This window comes from Vigna unguiculata, chromosome 3 (genome assembly GCF_004118075.2).
Source record: "Vigna unguiculata cultivar IT97K-499-35 chromosome 3, ASM411807v1, whole genome shotgun sequence".
NCBI classification, from domain to species: domain Eukaryota; kingdom Viridiplantae; phylum Streptophyta; class Magnoliopsida; order Fabales; family Fabaceae; genus Vigna; species Vigna unguiculata.
Window position 1 is genome coordinate 60393266 of NC_040281.1, and position 27261 is coordinate 60420526.

At 29.9% G+C, this 27261-nt stretch overlaps 4 protein-coding genes across 6 annotated transcripts; 1 reads left to right on the forward strand and 3 right to left on the reverse strand.

The window, feature by feature from the left end:
- The first annotated feature begins 3141 nt into the window (after positions 1–3141).
- Positions 3142–7539, forward strand: LOC114178997. Of its 2 annotated transcripts, XM_028065172.1 has the most exons (6): positions 3143–4517; positions 4776–5209; positions 5499–5660; positions 6209–6284; positions 6821–6976; positions 7139–7539. In XM_028065172.1, exons 1-6 carry the CDS (start codon positions 3372–3374, stop codon positions 7289–7291), a joined length of 2127 nt encoding a protein of 708 aa, XP_027920973.1. In that variant the 5' UTR covers positions 3143–3371; the 3' UTR covers positions 7292–7539. The 2 variants fall into 2 exon arrangements, 1 of the variants encoding a protein (XP_027920973.1); XR_003603418.1 differs by lacking the exon at positions 6209–6284 and having other exon boundaries at positions 3142–4517.
- A 1901-nt stretch (positions 7540–9440) lies between these two features.
- Positions 9441–10403, reverse strand: LOC114179412. The gene has a single exon (XM_028065751.1). It carries the CDS (start codon positions 10338–10340, stop codon positions 9714–9716), a length of 627 nt encoding a protein of 208 aa, XP_027921552.1. The 5' UTR covers positions 10341–10403; the 3' UTR covers positions 9441–9713.
- A 479-nt stretch (positions 10404–10882) lies between these two features.
- LOC114179413 lies at positions 10883–13776 on the reverse strand. Of its 2 annotated transcripts, none has more exons than XM_028065753.1 (6): positions 13586–13776; positions 13347–13502; positions 12278–12430; positions 11897–12072; positions 11561–11690; positions 10883–11178 (listed from the first exon to the last, which is right to left on the reverse strand). In XM_028065753.1, exons 2-5 carry the CDS (start codon positions 13476–13478, stop codon positions 11588–11590), a joined length of 564 nt encoding a protein of 187 aa, XP_027921554.1. In that variant the 5' UTR covers positions 13479–13502; positions 13586–13776; the 3' UTR covers positions 10883–11178; positions 11561–11587. The 2 variants fall into 2 exon arrangements, with proteins under 2 accessions (XP_027921554.1, XP_027921553.1); XM_028065752.1 differs by having other exon boundaries at positions 10883–11187.
- A 6887-nt stretch (positions 13777–20663) lies between these two features.
- LOC114175826 lies at positions 20664–21663 on the reverse strand. Its single transcript, XM_028060643.1, has one exon. It carries the CDS (start codon positions 21595–21597, stop codon positions 20680–20682), a length of 918 nt encoding a protein of 305 aa, XP_027916444.1. The 5' UTR covers positions 21598–21663; the 3' UTR covers positions 20664–20679.
- Positions 21664–27261: the final 5598 nt, after the last annotated feature.

Below are 27261 nucleotides of genomic sequence, written 5' to 3' on the forward strand. Positions count from 1 at the left end.
TTCCTGCACCCTTTAAATCTTGAAAGCCCACATATGCGCTTCTTAAATGTTATTATAATTTTCTTCCCGCGGTGCCATCTTCTTCTTCTCCACTACATCTCGTCACAAGTTCTTGGTTTTCCTTCCGTGTTTCCTCCTTTGCGCATGTAACAAGTCCTAATGAACCAAGACGTTGTTCATCTTAACAACAAAAAGAGGTATGCGTCTTTTAATAACTTTAGTAGTTTCTCCGGTAATGGTAGGGGTGCCACAAGGGTGTGGTGTGTGATAGCTGACTTATTTTTTATTTTTCCTCATTAGGTAGTTCAATATTAATTACTAGAAATTGGAATACGAATCAGATTACAAAAGTCAAAAGTGTGAAGTTGGTAAAATACCATATTAGACAATCTAGTATGCATATTTACATCCGGGAGATTATATCAAATTACTTAATCTGATTTGCATAAATATGTATCGGATTACGTAATTTGGTGTGTTTTTCTATATCTGATTATGCATACTCAATTACCTAATCAAATAAATTGTTTCACTAATAGGATTGGCCAATTCGATATACACTGATCGATCTGGAAATGCATACTAGATTACGTAATTCTAATTTAGTACACATTTTTGTAAACCGGATTGAGTAATCAAGTATGATGTCTCAAATCTAGCATTGTATGTTGGATGCTTTCTGCATAATTATGCAATATACTTAAAATCAATGTATAGTTTTTCGTTTATCTAATATGTTTGTTCTTTTTTAAGGTGTTTAACGTGTTTGAGACATGAATGGTTCTTTTTAGTAAAGTATCAAAAAAAGTTGACAAAAGTTTGTGCATGGAGGAATTTGATATGTTCATGAGTAAAGATGATGTTGGAAGAGGAGATAATAGTGGACATTTTACGACAAATGATATATTTGCTATGCGTGATGATCTACTTGAATGGGTGCGATGAATTGCTTTTGGTTTCGATTGTGTGGTTGTTACTCTCATATCTAACAAAACTAATGAACAATCTGGAAAAAAGACATATGTTTTGTTAAAATATGAAATGAGTGGTAAATATAGAAAATACAAATCTGATTTGCAACAACTCTTCTTGGTCCTACACATTCAATATTGTTATCACATTATATAAATTACCAATTCATAGACAAATTAAAAACAACCTAAATCTTGTTTACTTACCTCACCCAAATTTGAAAATCACGTGATCAACATAGTTTATTAGCAAATATGTGTCTGATCGGCTTCCAAGAAAGTCTTTTTCATGCTCTTCACCATTACCAACCATTTGAGCTGCAACAAGCAGGTTAACATCTAAAGGTTTACCACGATTCCTCCTATAAACAGATTTTGTAAGTCTTTGTCTTGTACTATCTCTGCTAATTCCAATGTGAGTAAAACCAACACTTCTTATCCCTGTCATTTCACTAAATGGAAATAATCATATAAAAAACAACACATGAAAAACAATTATAACAACAAACCAAAATAATTATAACATAAAAGAACTAGCTTTCTCATATACCTAAAACAACTTAAAACTAAAACACTCAACCCTAAACTTTAAAATCAACAAACCCAAAGAAATAAAAAATGCATTGCAAACCGGATTGACTAATCTGGTAGTGAATAACGAATTAGAAAGTTCAGTTTTCATTGCATTTTTTCTTCTTTCATTCTTGTCATTGACGGCCATTTTCTCCTTAAAAACAAGAAAAATATAACTTCCAACCATTATTCGATGTACCTATTCTTCTTCACTAAACGAAAACGACATAAGTGGTTCATCGTCTTCCTACTCCTTCAATCTTTTTCAGCACTCCACAACAACAGAAAGATATAAGTGCAACGAAGGCCACAACTGCAGAAATGGATGCAAGTTGATGGGGTGGAGTGACTTCACAAGATGGCTGGGGCAAAGAAACATTGGAAATTTCAAACTTGGAATTTCAATCTTGGAATTTCAAAAATCAAGGGTGCAGGAAGAAAAAAGGTGCAGATAGAAATGCTATTGCTTGCTAAGCTTATCCATTATTATCCACTAACTCACTTCATGAAAATTACATGTATAAAAGATTTAATGAAAATTTTTACTACTAAACTTTGTATTTATTGAGTGATTTTTCTGGTTGTACTTTTAATTATATATGGTTCTCCAGAAATTTATCATAATAATTTTTAGGTCATACTAATAATATTTTAATATATTTTATACGTGATATCAAAATTACTTTCAATGAAATTTAAAAAAGGAATCTTTGCCGATACAATATTATTTTAATATAAATCATAAAATATGAATAAAGTTTATTAAATTTGTATAAAAATTATATTTACAAAAAAGAGGTATTTCGTATCTTATATTTTAAGAGAAAAGAGTACTGGTCTACTAAAGGATAAATAATAGCGACTGATCCGAAATGTATTATATTATTAAGAGAGTATTATAGTAGTATAGTTTCTTATTAATATGTATGCAATAATATTACATGCAAAATTTATATAAAATTTTAATTGAAAGATATAACTAAAAATAAAATAACAATTCAAAATGAAGTAATTCTCATTATATATAATTATCCATAAGAGATATGTGTATGTGTATATTGTAATTTGTATGTCGTGTGTCCTTTCTATGTACACAAAAATTCATAGTATTGTGTTTTCTAGATTCTTTTATGTGCATATTTTTTTGTTTACATTTGTACTCGTATATGTAATAATTTTATCAATCTAACACTCACCTTAACTTTATTTTAATTAACAAGTATAAATATTATAAAATTAATAAAATATGACTCTTCTATATATATATATATAGTTTATATTTAACCATAATTTTTTAAATTATAGTAAAAAAGTGGATTATAAAAAAAAACTTGTGTTAAATTAAAAACATAGTAATTGATAACTTGATTGGAGTTTGTTCTCTGTCACCTCTGTATAATTAAACTATTTAAGATGATCAATTTAATATCGGTGATACATGTTAATAGGAAATTATTTCTATTATCTTAATTGATTATATTTATGGAATTCAATTATTTTAGAGTTGGATAAGTAAGATTATGATTGCTGAGAAATGAGGACAGGAGAGTGTGAATTTTGCACAGGAGATGGAGAAGGTGAGCTGAGTGTGTGGAAGCGAAGAAAAAACGAGGTGAAGTGTGGCGGGAAAGAAATGAAGAAAGCATGGAGAAGTACGAGAGAAGTTTCTATTCTCTCTCCTTCCCCGACATAACAATGGATACAATATTATTAATCTCTCAATCTCTCTCTTCTCTTTCTTTTTGCACAATTTGATGCAAAGGAAAGGCCCACCAACCAACCCTTTATATTCCCCACCCTCTTTCTCTCCATTCACCAAAGTGCGCAATGCTACCATTCAACCAAACTACCCTAACTCCTAAACCCCTCAATCCCACTCCCTCACCCAACCACCACCACCAACCACCGTCACCACCACCACCTTCCTCTTCTTCTTCCACTGCTCAAACCATGACCAACACCAATCCAATTCTAGACTCTAATCCTCCAAACCTCGAAGGGGATTCCGATTCTGATATTGACGCTCTCATCAATGCTTTCTTCGAACCTAATCCCCAATTCCCCTCTCTCGATCACCTCCAAGGATCCACCTCCGACGCCAAGGAATCATCTCTCAAGAGAGGATTAGACACCGGGGATGATTCTTCCCAGGCACCAATTCCCCTCAAACGCGGTCGTATTGACAATGTCTTCTTCCACCGCGCCGATCTCCATGCCGTCATTCAAATTCAAAACCCTATTCCTTCTCCTCTTCCTCTCTCCCAGTCCCTGTCGCATGCCGCTGCTACCAATGGAGACACTCAAGCTGTGGAAGGGCAGGGGAAGCGTCCGGTTTTTGACTCCGATTTCCTGTCCAGGGCTCTCCGTGAAGCTGAAGCTGAATCCGTCTTTCCGCAGAATTCAGACGATAACGACGATAACTTTGACGTGGAACCTGCAGATTTTAGTGCACCTTATGTATCGCTGAGTGATTATAGGAGGATTCGGAACATGGAGCGTTTCCGACAGATAGCCAAGGAAAGCGCGACTCACTATGCTCGGTTCACGTCAGAGGACAGCGCAGATGAAAGGCCGTCGTCTTCTGCTGCGCCTCAGGGAATTGACGATTCCACATCTCCGTTTTCGATCTCGATGAAGGCTATCAAAGAGGGAGCGACGAAAAAGAAGGGGCGTGAGACGTGGGTTGCGAAGAGTCAAAAGAGGGAGAAGAGGGTCTGTGTTCCCTCATTGCAAGAACTGTGTCTCAGAACTCTCGCGGACAATGCTGATGCCATGGTTTCCCTTGAGGGTGTACCGGATGAGTTGAGGCACAAGCTTTGCAAACTGCTCTGTGACTCGAGAAAGATGAATAGTCACTTTCTTGAACTTCTTCTCAGCGGCTCTCCCACGGAGATTCGCCTGAGAGATTGCTCGTGGTTGACGGTGGAACAGTTTGCCGAATGTTTTCATTCGTGTGACACTGGAAGATTGGAGGTGTGTATGTTGTTCAGATCATTTTGATAGGCATATGTCAATTTTAACATAGAATGTTGAGTTGTGTTTAGCATGTTAGTTTTTTTAACAGGATGGTTTATATTTTTGTGTATTAATTTTTATGTGTGTATATTTTTACATTCTGTTGGTCCTTGTTTGAGTTTTTATTTGCATGCTCTACTTGTTTTCTATGTATTTGACGCGCAACTTCTTCCATGGTAGATCTGAATTCTGTTTATACATCTACTTGTTGCGTAGGTGCTGCAACTTGACCAGTGTGGAAGGTGTATACCTGATTATGCATTATTTGGTCCTCTGAGACCGTCACCATGGTGGTTGCCGAGATTAGTTAATCTGTCCCTCAGTGGTGCATGCCGTCTTTCAGACAAGGGGTTGCATGTGCTAGTTTCTTCTGCTCCATCACTAAGATCAATTAATTTAAGCCAGTGCTCCCTTCTCTCATCTGTCAGTGTCAATATTTTGGCGCAATCGTTGGGATCCCTACTGAAAGAGTTATATCTTGATGATTGCCTAACCATTGATGCTGCACAAATTGTGCCAGCATTGAAGAAACTCGAACATTTAGAAGTGTTATCATTGGCTGGAATTCAAACTGTCTCTGATGAATTTATCGGGGATTACATCACCGCACGTGGTCAGAACATGAAGGAGCTTGTTTTAAAGGACTGTAGGTAAGTGCTGCGTGAACTCTTTACTGAATATGCTGAGATTTGTACTTGAATCAGTTGAAGTTTGATTAACCATTCACCACTTTTTGAACATTGTCATTGACTAATCACAATTTCTGACTTTTGGTTAAGTGTTAGTCACTCTTTGAGAACGTCATTCTTCAAAAAATTTTTAGTTCTTTCTAACTGGGAATTAGGTTTGCTAGGAAATCTCAAATTGTGATCTCCTTGCTATTTTTTTTTGCAAAATATTATTTTTCACTCTTGTTTATTTATGTTTCTTAATGTGCAGAAAATTAACCAATGCATCAATAAAAGTCATTGCCGAGCACTGTCCCGGGTTGTGTGCACTCGATCTTATGTATTTGGACAACTTGACGGATTTATCCATGGGATATCTTACGAATAACTGTCGAGTACTCCATACATTGAAGCTCTGCCGTAATCCATTCAGGTGCTTTTTTGTTTTCTGCTATTTTCTCTTTCTCTTTATACATTTGTACATTGCTTTTGCTAGTTTCTGATATTTTCTGTCTCATTATAAGTGTACTGTAATCTGTCTGGTCTTTTGCAAGATAGACTCTTTCAGAGGAGGTTACAGCTTTTAAATAAGATGATTATCTTTGTTCCTGCGGTAATATGAATTCTATGTAGGAGTGGTTAATTAATAACTATAATTTCCAATTTGTTTTTGGATATTGCTTTGATGGCTTTCGAGACCTGAGTTATATTTCAAACGGTTGATTTCAAAAGTGTTTAATTTAAGCACTTTAATCACATGTATTGGTAATGATTGTAGCATTTGGAATTCAGGAGTATTTTCTTTTATGGGTCTAATTGACACGTTCCTTGTCATCAAGAGAGATTTGAGAAAATTCTTGTATGCATCTGATAATATCACCATTTATGCATGATACAATTGGTGTGTAACTGGGATGGTGATCAAGATATCTCATAAATTCTTGTCTATGAAGAAATTTAACACATTTTTTTCTACACTAGTGATGAAGCAATTGCTGCATTTTTGGAGATTGCTGGAGGGTCCTTAACAGAACTTTCACTTAATAATATTAAGAAGGTGCGTTGGTATATTTACTTGTTGACTTTCCCTCGATTGACTCATCTTACACGCTTAAAACACCGGGGCCCTTGTATCAGTAACCTGATAAAAACTTCTCTGTGCCCGTAAAATGATTAATTAATTTATTATCAGTATAGCCTAAAACAATTAGGCAATTATGTGTTCAGAGTGCAATCTATTCTATGACTGGTCATAGTTTTACTCAAGCAGACACTTCAACATGTAATGTGTACTTCATTTTTTTTTTTCATCAAAATTGAATTTTATAACTAACAAATCATGACAATTATGAACAAAATATGAAAGTTCCTTGCCGTGAAATGATCGGGCATATTATATTTCTGGTTTACGGAATCATATGAAACAATCTCTCCCGACGTATATTCAACTCACTCTTGGATATTACTTAACGAATTAAGGTCGTTGCTAATATTCTATTTGATTTTCAATTAGCATATTGGCTGTGATGACCGACAAAACCTTATTTATAATGTTTTATTTTCTGACTGTTTGACACATTTGGTTTATTTCAGGTTGGGCACCATACGGCCTTATCTCTTGCTAGTCATTCAAAAAATTTGCATACTCTAGATCTGTCTTGGTGCCGAAATTTGACAGACAATGAGTTGGGTTTGATAGTAGATAGCTGCTTCTCACTGAGGTTGCTTAAACTTTTTGGATGCTCACTGGTAAATATGTTTATTTAACTGAACTTAAAAGGCATTTCTGTGATGAATTTCTGCTGATCATAGAAATATATATCAATAACATTATCGTATCAGAAGTCTTTACATGAAGAAATTTGATTATTTTGTAGGAAAAAGGTTTAAAAAATTACATATTTTTTGTAGGTAACAGATGTTTTTCTCAATGGGCACTCAAACCCAGAGATTCAGATCCTAGGATTGAAGATGTCTCCTTTATTGCAAAATGTCAGAATGCCTGATACCTGTGAAGCTCCTTTACGTTATTCATCAGTCTCGGCAGATTTGATGTATAAATGACAATTAAAAATGGAACATATTGTTATTTCTAGTAAAAGCAGACATAACTTTGGTGCTAACCGGAGGCAAGAAGACATGTTGCCCGATTACATTTAGTTTTACTGATGCCATTGTTGTTGCAAGGATTCAATCCCAAACATACAGACAATTCATATTCATTATGTACAGTGGATATGTAAATTTGACTGCGACAGGTAATAATATTTTTTTTTTCCTGAAAGGAAGAAAATTTCAACCCAGTTTGTCTACACTACAATGTTTTTTACGTAATAGAGATTAAAAATAAATTAGATTTCAGTACGGGATCACAATTTTGCAGTCAGGTGACAATTTCCTCGTTTTTTTTTTTAAATTTGCAATCATACACTTGAAAGAATCATGACTAGCAAAAATAGTTGTGTAATGAAAAATTGTTTTTATTCTTGAAATCATCTTAGATCTGGATTTTAAATTTCCATATCAAATTTAGATTAAAATTTTAAGGATAAACAAAATTCTAATTTATTTTTCTATGTCCACCTCAATCCAACTCAAATATATTGAGTTCTGTGTTTTTCAACTAAATTAAATTTAATCCAATTCAAATTTATGGATTAAGTGACAAGTTCCTTAATATGAACTTGAGATATAATTTATTAAATAATAATACTATTTTATTTAATTTATTAATTTAATATGCATTTTTGAAGTATTATACATTTAAATATCAGATAATAAATTTTTCTTTTTTTAATTAAATAAAAATATAATAACAAAACTTTGAAATTATAGTAAACAACATTTAACAATAAAAACAAATTATAGGTGATTCGTAAAGAAGTAAATGATAAAAATTAGAAAGTTTTGTTACATAGTGTAGATACATCTATAACAATATATAAAGATGATTTCTTCTTTTGTGTTCACATTTCAAAATACTAATTTTACCCTTTAAAATATAATTATTTATTAATTTTTTGAAAATTGACCGTTACTTAAACATTTTTATAAAATCGTCTACCTCTATTCTTCTCTTTTCCTCTATTTATAAATAGTTATTTTCTCATATTTTCTAATATATATTTCACTTTATTTTTAATGAATATAATTTTATTATATATATATATATATATATATATATATATATATATTAATTTAATAACTTTAATAACATTATATGATCACCTACTAATATAATATCACTCGCGATACATGCGCTGTCGCGCATGTGTGTACTAGTTTATATTATATGTATATGTATTTATATTAATCACAAATGACAGTCTCAGTTTGAATCTTCTAATCTTTATGATCGTTAAATGAAAGGTAATTGTTGTTGAAACTGTGATGAATAGAGATGCAAGTGTTTAAGAAAATATAAAATTGTAAAATATCTTTAGTCCTTTACATGAAGGGGTTTACAATTCAAGTAGCTGTAAAAAAGTGAAGGCGATGAAGAACATCTCTATTACTACATTACCGTTGATAATGGTAGATAAAGTAAAAAAAGACCAAACTCCCAGTTATGCTCTGCCCTTAGCCACCCTGCTATCTCGTACCAGCAAAAAACTAAATACTCGTAAACAGAGACAAAGTTCTTGCTAAAACAAGAACAAAAAAGAATAAAAGAAGAGAAAGAAAAGTTAAAAAGAAATAACTTACCCAATACTCTTCATTAATAAAGGCCTCTCTTCCTAAACCCAATTATACACGCTTTTACTATGTTATAATGGTCTGATGTTTTATTTTGAAACACTTTTTCTATATTTTGCAACCTGTTCTCACCAAATATGAAGAACCTTTGCTATACTATGTGTTGTTACAGATACTATAATTAGTCTCTTCAATGTTAATTACATATTAATTTCATTTTTTCTTTAATAAATATATGTATTCAATTATATTTATTATTTAAAGAATTCAAATAAAATTAACATAAATAAAAAATTGTCATTGAGGGCTGAAGAATTTTTTTTCGTCACTTGACTAAGAATGAAATATATGGGGTCCTTTGTTAAAATAACTGCGTCAAATAATCTCTAAATCCGTTTAATTTCGCTTTGAATGTCAGAATCAATACTGTGATTTTACATCACTTCAGCAAATTGTGCTAATATAATTACGTCGTAATTCTTTCTTTATCTTCTAAGTTATACTTAGACTTTTTATCACTCTTCTAATATAAAATATGATAATTTAACCATGTTCTAAATATAACATTACATTGTCTACAAAAAAAGTGCGAGGCACACATAAATACACTAGTTCAGTAAAAAAGATTACTCCTACCTTGAATGCTCACAACATTCAAATTCAATGGCCACCCTCATAGTGACCCTAAACAACCAACACCAACAAAAAAAAAACAAACGATAATGCAAATATCTGCACTACTAGTACGAGGTAGAAGGAAGACAGAGCAAAAGGTTGAAAAACCTCAGTCTCAGGGTTCAAAATCAGTCTTCACCCATTTCCCATACTTGTGTTTCATTTTCTCATCCAATTCTTTAGCTTTCATTTCTGCCATCTTGGTTGCATTAGCCATGGACTCCTCTTGCACTTCAGCGATCCTTCTACTCCTCTTCCTTGCCGAGGCCTCTTTCTCTGCGTTCAGTTCCTCATAATCCTTCACCCAACAATTATGCACTGCACAACTCAGCATCAAAACCACACACTGCAACATGCACATTGCCATCAAGGCCCCACATTCCAGCCTCACCAAAAGTTTGGCTTCTTTGGGGTCCCTTGGTGACTTCAACAGGGACATGCTTGCTCTCTCTTTGGTGAACAATGCCAATATACTCAGCACTTGTCCTATTAAGGAGGCTAGTAGAAGTGAAATGTGGGTGAGGAAACAGAAGTGTGTGAGCTGGGAGTAGAAGCCCACAAAAGATGAGAGAACTGAGATGCCAGAGACCATAAGAAGAGCCAGGCCAAAGGAGGTTGGGGGCATCTTGAGGAGAATTGTGGGTGCAAATGAGGATGCTGAGAGGATAAAGAGAGAGAAATTCAAAAAGCTAAGGAGAAGGCTTGTGAAGGAACATGTCTTTCTGAGCTTGGAGGAACCCATTTTTGCTTTGGTTGGTTGATTTCTTGAGACTTGTTTGTTTGCTTTGGTTTTTGAAGAGGGTGGAGGAGGATTTGAATTTATAAGGGGGGTGAAAGGTGCCGTTAAGGATTGGTATAACGGCTAGCACAAGGGAGACCCCACTTTTTTTTTACTGGTTCTTGGACAGTGTTATATTCCCTCCACAGGCATTCAAACCTGTCTTGAATTAGAAAAACCTATGATTATGAATCATTGATGGAGCTACGTTACAAAAAGTAACTATAGTGTAGTAGTACCGTATGAATGTGACAATAACGTAGACATTGCAGATACCCGCTGATGCGGATCAGTATCACGGAAAGTACCCCTTTACAACAGTAAAATCGATGGTCTCGTGATAATATACTGATGATCTTATTATACAGTATTCGCTTTTCCATGTACCCGAGTATTAGATTTTCAATATTGTTAAACCAGGTTCTTTGGCGACTGAGGTTAGAATATTCTACACTCAAATTTCCACATTCTTCTTCTCTCTGGTAGAACAGGGATAGATATTTGGGGGAGCAATCAAGAAATTTGAAACATCTTAAATTTGGGTCCGAATCAGGTACAAATTACAGGCACATGTACAAATTATTGCAATGGCACAGCAAGTAAAAATAATGTATGCACAAGGCAAAAATAGCCCCTTTGAGTACATGAGTAGTTTTACTCAGAGTATCAGACGCTCCATAACTTTTAAATGGGGGCCATGTCACGATTTACAAAAAACTTTCTCAGCATCATCTTGACTCCACTTTTGAGACTTGTATGCATTACGAGCACGTAGGCAATATTTCAAAATTGGACTTGCACACTGCAGAAACTGTACTCGGATCAGGAAAGCTGTCAATCTCACATAACAACTAAGTGTTGAGCTAATTATCATGAGGCTACTAAATTTTGGTTATATCAAAACAACCAATTCAATTTTTCATTACAAAAGGAGTGTTCTGTGCAATTTTATATTAATGTGTTCTAAAGAAAAGAGTGCAGCAACAGCATGATCTGCAGAATCTTGGAAAAGAGGTCTGATTCTTAATAACAATATGTATTTCTTTTTTTCCTTTGAACTACAATCTTTAGATTCAAGGTCCAGAGTATAAAATAATGCATAAATTATGCAAATGCACATAAAACATCGTTTAACCACTACTTGGAACTTCTTTCAAAAGGGAATGGGGTCGATCATACTATACCTCATTAACATTATCTTCTATACCAAATCATGCATCATCACTGTGGGTTAAGATGGCTTCAACTCTATCTAGTGAGGCTTGTAGTCGTCCCGAGTGCATGTTAAACAATGGTTCATCAGTACCCAGAGCCCTGTTAAGGTTTAAAATATAAATTAATCAGTTATTCAGGAAACAAAACATAGATAACAAGTAACTAAATGAATAAGAAATAAAAAAAAAAATGTAATACCACATCTCATCCCAAAATAATTTATCAGGGTGGTATACTTTCTAAACACTGATAAAAGTATTTTTTAGTTTCAAAGCTATTATTCTGACAAAATCACAAAAACTTGCCCAGTAATTTCAGGAAGAACATAATCCGCTCTCCATCCAAACCGTAAGTCAAAACCAGGAAACAAGCCAACTGATGTCTTATTTCGGATCCGGGATACACCATCTCCACCCAAACATGTGGTAAGCTTCCATTTCCAACCAGTAGCATGCATTTGAAAATTGTGTCCTATACCAACCTGCACTGTTTATGTCAGTTTGAATAATTTTCAAATGAAATTTTACACGAAGTGGGACAAGAACTTATCATGGCATGGAAAACAATGGGGTCAACATATACAAACACAAGCACATGAAAAATGTCGCAAACTAATACTATTTTCAAACATTTTCAGTAACTATCACAATAAATTGTTTTTCCATGAAGAATAGACACCACCAAACCTGAAGATTAAGAAATTTGGTGATGGGGATCTTTTTTGAGAGAACTCGAACGTCATGATGAAGGGGTTCATAAATTATCTTCCACTTCCATTCAGGTGTTAAAGGCTTCAATACCAGCTTGGCTTGATATTCATTGACTGGGGCATTGTAGAACTGCACTCAAGAAAAAAGGATCACCTGAATAAGTAGAACTAGTCATCATATGTAAATAATTGATTGATACACAAAAACTCCACAACATTAACCTTCTAGTTGGCTTGTAGTCATCATATATATGTATATAGACAGTTAAACTTCATAGAGCATTACTCCCAACAAATTTTAGTGTTCTTTTTGACACTTATTGCATGCTTGCAACAGATGGTTTTAACCACGTATACAGGATAAAAAGCAATAGTCAACAGCTGCAGAATTAAGCAACAAAGAATAATATCTTGATAAAAAAAACATCTAACTGCTACTAAAACAAACCACAAGGTTTGGAATCATACAAATAACAATAGGTTTTTCTCCCTGTGGTTTAAAAGTGACATCAATTAAGCTTTTCTTTACTAGCCTTTGCATATAAGTATATATAACCACCTGTAGTTTTTTTCTGTCCAAATTATCCTTCATGAAAAATGATTAATAAAACAACATCACAGCATGTATCTCTCCATTTTACTTATATGTATGGAAAAAGTAAAGACTAACCTTAGTCCCTAAAGTGGAAAACTTAGTATGTTAAATAAGTCCCTTAGATGTTAAATAAATCCCCAAATTTAACTGATTACTCTCATCTAAATACATCTTAATATTATCACCTTAGTCACAAGTTTTGTGAACTTTGAACTAATGCGACTGACTGTCCACCTACACTTCTAAGGAATTTAATTTTTTTTCATTTCCTTCTATTCAAAGACTAAGATAACAGTCCCACAAACTTAGGAACACAAAAATGACAGTTTAGTCGGAACGAAAACTTAACTTACATGAAACATATGAAGAAAATGTTAAATGATAGAAATAGAGCTATAAATGAATTTGGGTATGGAAAAAATGAGTAGCGATAAGGTAAACAGAAAAGAACCTCCATATTGAGACCAACTCGAATGCCCTGGAGTTCTTTTCGGAACTTGAAGAACAACTCGGAAGGCATCAAATTGATGTTGTATAGCTCATCCCACGAAGTGGGTTCCTCCGCGTTTGGCACCGATTCCATTTTTGGAGAAATTTGCAAAACTCACTTCAATGTATAAATAACGTCATCCATCAATAATCGATAATCAATAATAATGTTGTAATTCTGATTATCAAAAAGCGGTTTACCCCCCAAAACCTGCACTGCACGGAGATGGAAGAGAAGCAATTTCACAAAGGACTCTGAAACTCCCACTGCTATTTTCTTTAAGTATTGGTAATTGGCTTTGTTATTGTTTCTACCATTTTCACTCACTCACTCACTCACCCTAACAGCACCCAAAACCCTTCTGCTGCTCAACTCAATCCTTAAATTTTGATACTAAACACTTTAGCTAAAACATTCTGTGATTACTGATTTAAATGTTAAATTAAAAAAAAATAGTATATTTTAATATATGTAATTCTCCTGTTCCCTATTTTTAATGTTAATTCTCTGAATAGTTTTCTTCCACAGTGTAATAAATTATTGCTCAATTTTTTGTCAAAATGATATATATATATATATATATATATATATATATATATATATATATATATAATGGTTAATCCATAATAATCATGTATTTTTTTTAATCAGAAATACCAATGCCTTTTACAAAGTTATTGGTGAAAAGAAAATTGTAAATGAATAATAATATAAAAATGATTTCAGTAAAAAAACACTAAAAAATTATTTTAAATATGACTTTAAAATAATTATTCTAAAAACAATTTTATTTTATGTAATAATTTACAATTAAATAACAGCCATTTTAATAAACTACATAAATTATAATAATTTTATAATCTTTTATCTTTAATTTTTTTAATAATGTAATAATTGATTCCTAAAGTTATTAATGTTGTGTTTGATTTCAAAAATGAAAATGAGGGAGAGTGAGTGAATAAATAAAAGGAGATATATTAAAGAAAACGAGGTTATTTGTTTCGAAGAAAGAATAGAGAGGCGGAAGTAAATAAATTTTAAGATAAAATTTGTAAAAATTTGTTAATAATTTGTTCAAATTCATCTGCACAAATCAACTCTAGTCAAACAAAAAAATTGAGACCTAATGTTATGTTCACTTGAAAGAGTTTAATGTTAAAAGAGATTGCAGAATTATACTTTTATAATGAATCATATCTTCACTAGAAAATTGAGAGAGAGGAAAAGAAAATAAGAGATAGATTTTCTCACACCTTTTCTCATGTGAGATGATTTATGAAAAATTATCCTTATGCTTTCGATTCATTTTTTATTTTTTTAATTTACGATAATTTATTTTTAATGTTTTGATAATAATGTAAAATTATGACTTTTAAAATTATATTTAGAATAATAATTAATATTTCAAATTTCTAAATTATTTATAAAAAAAATTAAAAAAGTAAATATATTATATTTTTTTATATTTATTATTAAAATATATTTGAATATTTTTTATAAAATAAATCTAACTTATATAAATATAATTTTATACTATTTTCAACGTGAAGAATAATTTAGTAATCTTATGTTTTTCTAATTAAAATTATCTCTTATCATCATCACTTCAATCAAATAATTCAAACAAATTTTCAGAAACTTTATTTATGACTTACTTTCATTCAAATTCATTCTCACTCTCTCATATCAACCTTCACAACTTAAAAACAATCACAACATAAAAATCTTTCACCTACTAATTCATTTATTTAATTATAAATCTATCTCTACGGTAACAATTGCAGTGAGTATGAAATATCATAAAATGATTTTTATGATGAATAAATTTCATCAGATAATAAATATGAAATTCATTTAATTTTTTTTTTGAATCACACTTCCCGAAAAGAAACTATAACTCGCTTCTTTTTTCTTTTCAATTGTTTTTGAATTTAGTAATATATTGAATATTATTGGGATGAATGTTTTAAAATGAGTTATGACAGTACAAAATTTATTAAGATTTTAAGATTGGAAACCATATTAGAAAGATTAATATTTAAGTAATTTCTCACCTTTTCAAGACTTTTTTTATAAAGAATTGAACAAATTATTTTCGCTAAAAAAACAAAACATTATTTCTGTAATTACTTTAAGGATTTTTTTAGGTTTCATTGTTAAAAAATGTAATAAAGAAAGTATATATATTAATGCATAATAAATATACAGCAACTTAAAGAAAAAACGGTATTATTGAAGATAGGTTTCAAAAGTACTTTCTAAAACTATTAAAATCTTAACATTGCTAGAAGTATCTTGGGAAATATGATTATAAATTTTAAAATTTGTTGAAAATATTTTTTATTGTGTGTTGAAATATTAATACTTTTCAATACATATATATATATATATATATATATATATATAAACAAAAAGTAAAAAAATAAACAACAAATATAAATAAAACTTAATCTTGGTGAGCAGAAGTATTTCTAGATATCATTAAAAAGATAAATTTGTTTTAAAAAATGTCCTTGTAATTTGAATTAGGAGGGACTAAATAATAATACCAATATTTTTTTGTTGTTGTATACATAAATTCTCCATGTCATTGACCTGAATTGAAGGTAAAGTTTGTCTATTATTGTGGATGACTATTCCATCAAAAATTATATCGTTGGTTATGCTGTTACTATGTCAAAGAAGTTTAAGATGTTTTTTATGATGTTCACATGCAAAAATAATGGTTTTAGGTATGTCTTAATAGGATATAAATATTTGTCTAAATATGTTGTGAATCAAACTAGATTATCTTTAGAATCAATATAACCACAATATAATCAATTATGAAATGAATTGGATTATTTTCAAATATAATGAGTGCTAAAAGGGTTAAAATTGTCATATTAATTGATTAGACTATTAACCTAATCAATTAGATTAAGTATGAAGAGAGGTTATTATTAATTGGTTAGGATATTAACCTAATCAATTAGAAACGTATCTTGTTTACAAATTAGACCTCAACTTAGTTTTAAAGTACCATTTTTTTTAGCAACCACAAATCAGAGAAAGAATACTAGTTCTTGGAGAAAATTTGCATTTTTCTTCACTGTTTTTCAAATGTTAGAGACTAGAAGTAGATTCTTTTAAAGTATAAAATTTGGTGTGTCTTGTGCTTTTCCTTCATCATCTTTTAGCATTTTGTCAATTGTAAAAGTTCAAAACTAGGCATTCGTGTATACATCATATAAGTTGATTAAAGATTTTTTAAAAATTGTTTTAAAGTTAAAGAACAAACCAAATTTTGGAAAAACCAATTCACATCCTCTTGATTGTAAAATATTGACTCATCAATTTTAACATGTTCTAATGTTATCTTATTTCACTTAACTAATATTCTTTTAACTCAATACTTATATATATATATATATATATATATATATATATATATATATATATATATATATATATATATATATATATATATATATTTTGTAAAATTCTAAAAAATATTGTTTTAGAAGTGATAATAGTTTTAAAATAGTAATACTCAATTATTTTAATATTAAATGTTTTATTATAAATAGAATTATTATAAATGAGTTTTAGTATATTAAAACACATTATCTCTCTAGAAATCACTTCTCTACAATTCTTTGACTTCTCTTTAAGGGTTTAAGGGTCTAAGGGTTCTACTCCTATGATCACTTGAAGATTTCAGACTATAGGAATATTCCTCACAACGAACTCTTCAATTTGGAACGATCAGTTTCTTCGTCTGCTTAAGTTGAGTTCCAACTATTCTTCTTGGTCTTCTTTTTTTCTTGTTGCATGTGAGATTTGTTCTGCTTGCATGTGAGGTTTTCATCTTTTATATGAATCTCTGCTGATCAGTGATCATAACGGTATGTCTCGGTCCTTCTTATGATGTTTCTATGTGTAGATAGAACATCCTACAAAGTTAGAAGCGTTTGGTGTTCTTAGAGTTGTTTAGGTTTGTCGAGCCGCTTTGTTAGGTAAGGGAAATTAGTTTTTTGTTGAATTGATCATCTTGATAGTTAATTGTGATGTGATTTGTTGAATTGATGAGTTGTATGTCTAACTGTTTGATATTTTATATGTGTTTGGTTTTTGATTTGGGGAAAGGTTTGAATTTGTGTTTTGAGTGATTGGGTATCAGTTTTGAACTCTCTAAAACCATTTGGAATAAAAACACTAAAAGGTAAGGTACCCAATTAGTCAAGTACTCATGATCAACTTTCCCCCAAATTATTGTTTCTAATACACTATTGGGCGTTGTTACAGTGTCGTTGGACGCTAGGCCACTGACTTGGTGTTGTCGGGCGCCATTTTTGGACGACAGGGCGCTAGAAGTTAGTGCGTTCCAGGGGCTAGGCAACAAGCGCCACTTTTCCAGTGTCGAATGTCACCCTATTTGTTTGGTCTGGGTCCTCTTGTAAAATGAAGATTCTCGCTTCGTTAACCATTGGATTGAGTTGAAATTTTGACAAGTGATTATAGACACGTGAATATTCCTTTTTACAGATGGAATCTTTGTTTTGAAGTCTGCGGTTAGATAAATGATTTTCACCATTTTGATGTACTTTGTGTATGTATATGTTTGAGATTGCAATTGATTGAGATGGAATTATTGATATGTGAATACGAAAATGAGATTAAGAATGTATATGATAAGGTATGTTGATGTATGATTGTGGGTATGAGGATCTTGTGAAGTTTTTGTTACCATAATTGTAATTGGTGATAATGTGAGGGTATTCCTAAGGAGGGAATTCCATTGAATGCTTAAATATTTAGGGTGTGAACTGAGGATAGAACTGGGAGAGCTAATCCTGAAACTTTACTAGTCATTCATACTCATGTAAAGCATGTAGATGAGAATGATTAGGTAGTGAGAATGACAGAAGGTCCTGTCATGAGAACAGTCACATGATTCTATGACAGTAAAAATGATTTACCTTGTGTGTGGTCGCTCGAGTAGGCGAGTTGTTCCACCACCACAAGTGCATAGTGTCCTTAGTTCTACTCAAGTTTCACTTACCTGGATAAATTGAGTTATAGAAAGTTTGATAAAATACATATGTGTGATCTTGATCGTTTATGATATTTGTAATAAAATCGGTTGTTTGTGAGTTATGATTTTCTTATATAGCTAGCTTACCTTTGCACTTTTTGATCTTGTGTTGTTTTCTTCTTTTGCGATGATCACTATTCTGGTGGAAATAAATGAAGTTGTTGGTTTAGAGGCACCTCTGAAAGATGAAGAGTTATCATTTAGAGTAGGTAAAGGTTTTGAGGGGCTTTAATAATGGTTAGTTTATATATAGAACTTGTTGGTTTAGTTGGTTTGTATAAATGATATATTTTTATATTCTATCTTTTGCAAGATTCATATACTTTATATATTGGATTACCTGTTCCTGTTTCGAATATTATAATTAAGTGACCTATTTTATTAGTTTTAAACTGCTAAAATAAGATGTTATCGATTAGAGTAGGTAAAGGTTTTGAGGAACTTTAATATTGGTTATTTTATGTATAGAACTTCTTGGTTTAGTTGGTTTGTATAAATGATATATGTTTATAATCCTATTTTTTTATAAAATTATATTAATATACTTTATACATTGAACTATACTGAATTAATTGTTTTGAATATTATAATAAAATATTCTATTTTATTAATTTTAAACTGCTAAAATAAGATATTATATTATATATATATATATATATATATATATATATATATATATATTTTTTTTTTTTCAACGCCTAATGTATCAATAAGCAAAACATATATCTCAAGGTAATAAGTAGATCTCATCTAAAACAATCAAAAATTAAAACACCACTCACATTTCTCATAATATCATTAAGAATACATAAATATTTTATCCATTATTTAAAAATAAGTAACATTTTATCTCACATAATCCTATTTATTAAAGAACGTAAAACTGACTTCAGGAGACGTGTATGACTTGACTTTATAATTTTATCCTCTCTATCCTTACAAACTTAATAAATGATTGCTGTGAAGAAAATAACAAATACTCTCTGCACTGATAACATGAAATGTACATTTTGATATTTTGGTGGAACCACGTTATATTTTCTGAAAAAATTATTTTTTTTATTTGCTGATATTAAATAAGTATATTTTAGAGAGAGAGAAAACATTATTTTCAATTATTTACAACAACAATTTAATACAAATAATAATTAAAATGGAATATAATTATATTTTACAGAATGCCTATTTTTATGATTATAAAATAAAAGTGAAATTAAAAATGTAGTGAGAAACATTACTACGATTTATTTTAAATTATATATAATAATCATAATTATTTTATTAATTTTTATAATGTTATAGTTGTATAATATATGAATACTTATATATTTTCATCAAAATATAAAATATAATTATAATTAAATATATAAAAAATAGTTAGAAAAATTTTTAATTTTTAATTATAAATTATTATTATAATTATATAATAAAAATATTTCCAATTTTTACGGTTAATTTTTTATATAAAATATAAAATAAAAGAGATAAAAAGTGTAGAGAAAAATAAATTAAAAATTTAATTTCATTAATAATGGTTATAGATAAAAATTGAAAGAATTCAATTTTATAAACATATTAGGTTTAATTAGCCTAATTTATTTTGTTCTCCTCCCTCATCTCTAAGAAGTTTAAGAGCTTAGAAACATTTGTATCAACCTTTTATTTGAAAAGATACATGAATTAAATTCATAAAAGATACAACTGATCTACAAAAATGTATTTTGGACATAAATAATAAAAAATTATTTTTTTCCTTGTGAAATCTTGTCATATCACTCTTTTAAAATTATTATTTTTATCTATGTAGTTTTAATTTATGCATTTTTTGTTTCTATGAATGTGAACATGAATGCACCCTAATGAATAAAGTATAATATAATACGATAACTTATATGATAAATGATTTATTATTATTATAATGATGATATTTTGTCATTTCATAAATATTATCTAGTTAATAATTAATGTATTAATATTTTCATTAATTATTTTTAACTTAACATATTAATATATATTATCATATTAATATATATTATTAATTATTAATAACTATTTGACACAGTTGTTTCCGTCCTGAGGTATACCTCGAATTTAAAAATAATTTGATGTAAAACCTTGAAGAAAATTCATTAAAACATTCCAACATAACTTACAAAACTGAAAAAAACATGGAAAATGAAAACAACAATCACTACCGCATGATGAAAGCAACTTTGTCTAGGATCTTGTGTTGGAGGCTTCACCGGAAAAGTGGCCGAGCGTTGTTGTCAGCATACTCCTTGCAGCAATTCGTTTGGGCACGAACTTTCGAGCCCACACATGCTTCCCATTGATGGTGAATTTGGCTTTGATCGCTCCTCTCAGAATCATGTCAATGGTGGAAGCAATGCGAAAAACAATACGAGCAAATAGTGCTTGTTCATTTGACTGCACTTCCTGCATGTACAGTGCTTCGATACAATCTCCATAGGCTATGGTAAAGAACTCTCTGACTTCCCACTCCTCCACGCGATACCCTTTCGAGAACGTCACAAACAGAGTTCTATCATCGGCCGGAACTTCAACCCTTGAATTCGATGGTCCAATTGAGCCAAACCACAAAGGGTTGCTTTGGTTCTGATTCTGATTCTCTGAACTCGGTTTCATCACCACCTTTTGAGCTTCCACCACTCTATCATTAGAGTTCCTTATGATGGCTTGCTGCATAATGTCGGTGAAAGCCCTCACGCACACATCTTGCATCACTTTTGCCACACCTTGGAGTGCGCTCACGCGATTTTCATACAAGAATTGAAGCGAGATTTCCTTGTCCACTAGACTCTGCAGAAGGGGGATTTCACTGTTCTCGAAAGAAGAAGGAGGTGCTATGAAACTACTGTTGTTAATGCAGTTCAGACACATAACGGTTTCGTCTGCAACTTCATTGATCAAGATGTTGGGTAAGGCCAACACCCTCTTCACCACGTTGCGAAACCCCACCCTCTCCAGCCACAGCCACAAGGCATGGACCTGCATGCATTCGGCTGGTTCACGGAACAGAATCATCACAAGGATCTTGTAGAGTTCTCTGTCTATTCTGTGGAACAGATTGAACTCCTCCTGGGTGACGAAGAAAGAAGAACCATCCAAATCCATAAAAAACAAATACTATAATGTTCCTAAGTAAATCAATTGTTTGAGTGTCTCAGTTCTCAGCACTAAGTTGGCCAACCCCAATATAAATACTGTGAATGTAAATCAAGCCCCTTGAAATGAAACGGTACAACCATTGAACGCAAAGGACGTGTCGACATGCATGTTTGGTGGGGGAGTTTGAGAGTTACGACAATAAAACTCGTTTCTATTTACTGTCATCAGTTTCAAGAAGAGCAAATAGGCCAACTCAGATTCTCTGCAATGGATAGTGAGAAGAATGTGAGGTATGATAGAACAAAGAAACATGAACCAAAAACTGATGGTATTATAGAGCTTACAGGGTGATAAGATAATTTTTTGGTGTTAAACAATGAATTAAACTTTTAATGCCAGTGCATGCTCAGGAAATAATCAGTTACAAAACTTCTTCCATATTAGTTTCAAGGTTAAGTTACAAAGCAGATTATTACATTAGTTTATTAGATCAATCCACTGAATAAGAACATTTTAACTCTAAACATGGTAACTATACCAGTTTTTTCTGAGTCTGCAAATCCTACAACATATTTCTTTAACTTTTTAAAATTGATAAAGATAGAATTATTAATTGCAGAAATAGCTATTAAGGAAATTATGGTAGAAAAATGAGATTATTTTTAAAACTACGCGCTTCTACAGCTAGAATGGCCGTTGTATTCTCTGTATGTAAATACAAGACGTGTATAACTAATCCACTCTTATTAGTTGGTAATATTAAATTTATAACATTTTTCCAAAAGTAATATTAAATAATTAATTAATGACAAAGAGTTAATAACATTAATGAAGTTTGAACTTTTTAAAAATAAACTCTTTAATTTTTTAATCTTCCAAGAGAGAAAGAAATAATTTATATAAACATTTATTATTCAAAGACAAGATAATTAAACGTATATTTGTAAACAACTATTAACATAAGTAACAATTGGTCTTGATAAAAAAATATAATTAACAAATATAAAACAATTTCTTAAACAGAAACAGAAAAAAAAATAACATTAATTATGAGAAAGTATAAGTTGAAAGACTTGTGTTTTGCAAATGATGTACTTCTAAGTGAAATTCGTGGTAACATCTACAAATTGTAATAGGACAATGACAGAACAAATCACCAAATAATCGCCTAAAATATATAGAGAGAGGTTACATGAATTTAGTTATAAAAACAATGAAAAATTCGATTTAAAATACAAATTCAACTCTAGATATTATCAGATAAGATTGTCTCTAATTTTAGTGTTAAATTAATCTAAAATTTATATTTTTGATGATAAAATTAATGATTTTAAGAAACTTAACAATATAATATAAATTGCTGAACATTTATATATTTAAACATTTAGTTTATATATCATTTATTAAGTAATAAAATAATTCTATAATAACAAATATCTCATTAAATTTACATTTTATATAATTTTTTTCATATTCTTCCTCCCTACCAAATGACATTATAGACTGATTATGTTTGTCCTAAACATTGAACACAATTGGGATAGGAAGCCTTATCAAAAGATTAAATTAAATTGAAAAGCACAACTTCAAAAACCTTGTTAACTTAGAACCAAACAATGATAAGGTGGTTTTCTGATTGAATACCACATTTTGTGTTTCTGATAGAAATATAGAAATTAAAATACAGTGAACGATACTAGTAATTACTATATTTCTTTTGTTTGGTAACATCAAGCAAGGCAAGAAATATTAAAAATTGTGTAAGACACAAAAAATTATATTTCTTCCTTAAAGTATAAACAGAGAAGGAAAAGTTGCGTTGTTCCGATATCTGTAATGTTGTTATGATATTTGTAATTCTTGAGATAAGAGATGAATGTAATGAACTTAAATAGAAATCATTGAAAAGTCGTGTCGTTCTAATATCTGTAAACTTTAAATAAGAGGTGAATGTATCGAATTTAAAGTAGAAATTATTGAATATTACTTGAGTTTTGTTAAAAACAATGATTGACCAAAATTTACTTAATTTCCTTCAACTTTAAAACAATGGTCAATAATGTACATGAATAAAAAATAATAAATAATTATGTGTATTTGCCTAATCAATTAATTGACACGTCACAGATAGCTTATTATAACAATTTTTCTAATTATTACTTGTTCACTGTATAACTCTTTTTCCGGATATAATCAATGGAGGTAAACTGGCCCTCTTTCTTTATATAGTTGTTAGAATTTCTTTTTATGCCTTAATATAAATGAGTGAATTAATTTACAAGTGATAATTAAATTAACAAAAATATTTAAATCTTTATTATATTTAATTAATTATGTGTTTAAGGTATGGTTTGATTAAGGGTAACAATGTGAACTTGGTTCAACAGACCGGTCCTCCGGCCTGTACAAAATATGTGAGGCGGATTGAGAGATTGAACCCACAAGTATGTCAAAGTTTGACCCGTATAAGTCGTGATCTGTATGGGCTTGCTCGCGGCCCACACAGGTTGGATCGCAGCCTGCATAACTTAACACCTCTCACCCTACTTAGTAACAAGTTCATGTTTTGATGTTGTATATTTCTTTTTTTATGGTCTAAGACTTTTTTTATTGGACTGTTATGATGTTGTTTATTGGACTTATTTTAATGCTTTAGGACTTGTTTTATTTGAATGTTTTGAAGGTATGGATTGTTTTTGATTTGTTAAATTGGACATTTTTCATCCTCCAAGTTCATTGGATTGTTTTGATACTTTAAATATTAAAATTATGATGTCTAAGACTTATTTTTTCTTTTTAAATAAAGATGCCTAAATATGCAGCTGATCCAGAAGTATGCAGGACCGATCACATTTTTAAACTAGTAACTTCTATGCAAAGCAGGCCAATCCGACCCACAGTGTGCAGACCAGGCCTAAACAGGCCGGGTCAAAATGTATTGTCATCCTTAGGTTTGATGTCAGAAAAGTAATTAAGGGAGGTGTGTTTGAAAATAAAAAAAAATATGGATTGTTGTATTGGACTTTATCAAGAAAGGAGATAAGATATGAAAATTACTTTTATTTCTGTTATACTTTCAAAATAAGTTATACAAATATGAGTTAGAAATTTCATCTATCTCAAAAGAAAATACTTTAGCACTCCATTCCTTTGTTTTCTTCAAGCTTTTCTCTTCCTTCTACGTAAAGATAACTCTAAATTTTCCTTTCTAATTCTTTGTGAAATCAAACCATAAAGTTAGTCAAGAACCTTTGTAAAGCATCATATATTGGAGTTATGATTTTGGATTTCTCATTTATCATTTATCCTTTTAACTCAATCATGCATGTATATGGATTGTTAAGAGAAATACAATTTTGGTGACTTCTAACTTATTTTAGTGATGATGAAGGGTTAGGGTTTAGGCCGACTCATTTAAAGAACTGTTGGTCACATTTTACCTAACTATCTTCTTTAACTTTTATATTCCTTATATCAACTATAGAATAGTTAACTTTCAATGTTACTTTGAGTTACTATGCAAATATTTTTAAATTTTGGAACTTGTAAGATTATTGATATATTAATTTAGTTTTATTCTTGAAATTTGAAATTCAGTTGATGCATTAAGTTGATTCTTTTTTACATAAAAGTAGACGGTTAATGTTCTAAACTATTTGAAAAATTATATGAAATGAATAGACTATTTTGTTGTAGATTTCACTTCAACCATATAAAACTAATTTATAGTATATAAATAAATATAAATTTTATTTTATAAATTGATTTTATAGAGTAGAATTAAACTTAAATTATTCTTTTTAATATGATATTATCATATTTGTTTAGAGCCTAACTTAGTAAAATTGATTATTTATTGGATCTATTATGTTATTCGTTATTGAATCATCCACAAATATTTAATATCATGTTTGATATGTACATGAAGAGAGAGGATGTTGAAAATTTTATATCGATTAAAAATAAATTTATAATATATAAATGAGTGCAAATTTCACTGATTTTATAGGATTAAATTAGACTAAAAGTTCATTCCTTGATAATTTTTCGATTTCTAGATATGTGGACAATAACATATTAAATTGAAATTTTATTTTAATTGAATTTTAGTATTTCAAATGATTTAGGGTTAGCTTGATGAAAATTGTCATATAATCAAACAATAAAATATAAGTATAGATTTGGATGCAATTGTCTTATTCTTAAAATTATAAACCGTGATCCTGTTAAAAAATATACGGCCAATATTCACAACATATTTAGACACATATTCATATCTTATTAAGATTTATCTATTCTAAATCATTCTTTGCGTGTAGGTATTGGCATAATAAAATAATCTTCTTTGACAAAGTAATACTTTTATTAAGGACTTATTCAAAAACAACAACTTAATCATTATGACTTTTATTTAAGGATTTCTTAATATTATGGTTCGAAAGTTGGTGATACTTTTTCCTAATGGTATTTTTTTTGAAGAATTTGAGATATGATTATGATTGTGAGGTAATTAAATGTGTATGTGGTAAAATTATAAATGAAAGCCTTTAGTTTTTCCAAATGTAATATGTTGGTTGAATTTTTGTTTTGTATATAGTCTTCAAACTATATTTAGTTCTCATAGTAAGATTTTATCTTTAAAGCTTCACAACAATGAATATCTCACTTATGCAATTATTTATAGTTTGAAAGAGTTTATTATTAAAAATAAGTGTAGATTTATTAGAAAATATCAATTAAGCAATGAGATTTTATTTTAAAAAATATTTCTTTGTTCATTAGAGCATGTGTTGTACTTGTTTCAATCCTAGTCCATGTTGTATTATATATTTTAAACACTTATTTCATGGAATATTGATTGTATTTGGTGATAAGTATTTGTAAAATGTAATGAACAAACAACTTATTTTTGAATGAGATGAGAATTATGGGATAATATGACATAATAATAACAACAAGGTAAAACAATCTTCTATGAATATACTATAATTATGAAATATCTAAATTTTACTAATAATACCAATTACATTATCATGCATTATATCTTTATATCTTGAGATTAAAATTGTATAACTATTTAATAATTTGGTGTATTACGAGATATATATATATATATATATATATATATATATATATATATATATATATATATATTCTTCAATTTGAATTTGACTGCTAAAATAATTAATTATTCTACTTTAACTCATATATTTGATTTTTTTTTAATTTATATACTAATAAAATATATGCATAAACTTTTTTCTTAGAAAATATTCATGTATTAAAAAATTATTATTACTTTGTACAAATACAACTCAATATTAGTTAATAGAACATGAACTTCATAAATATACCATAAAACATAAACTAATTTATCTTTTCCTTTATATATTTTATATATATATACACGCTCATATGTTTAATGTGAAGTTTTTAAAACTGAATTAAATCATTTAAGTAATCAAATATAATTAAAAGCTTAAAATTATTTATTCCAATTAAAATTTGAATAATTATTTAAATAATCAATCATAAGTAAAAATTTAAATGCATTTATCAACTTAAATAACGAAATTGAATAAATAATTAATTACCAAACCAAACATAAATAATTTAAAAATAATTAGATTCACTTACACTTCTAGGATAATGATTATGTGTAATTTCCAT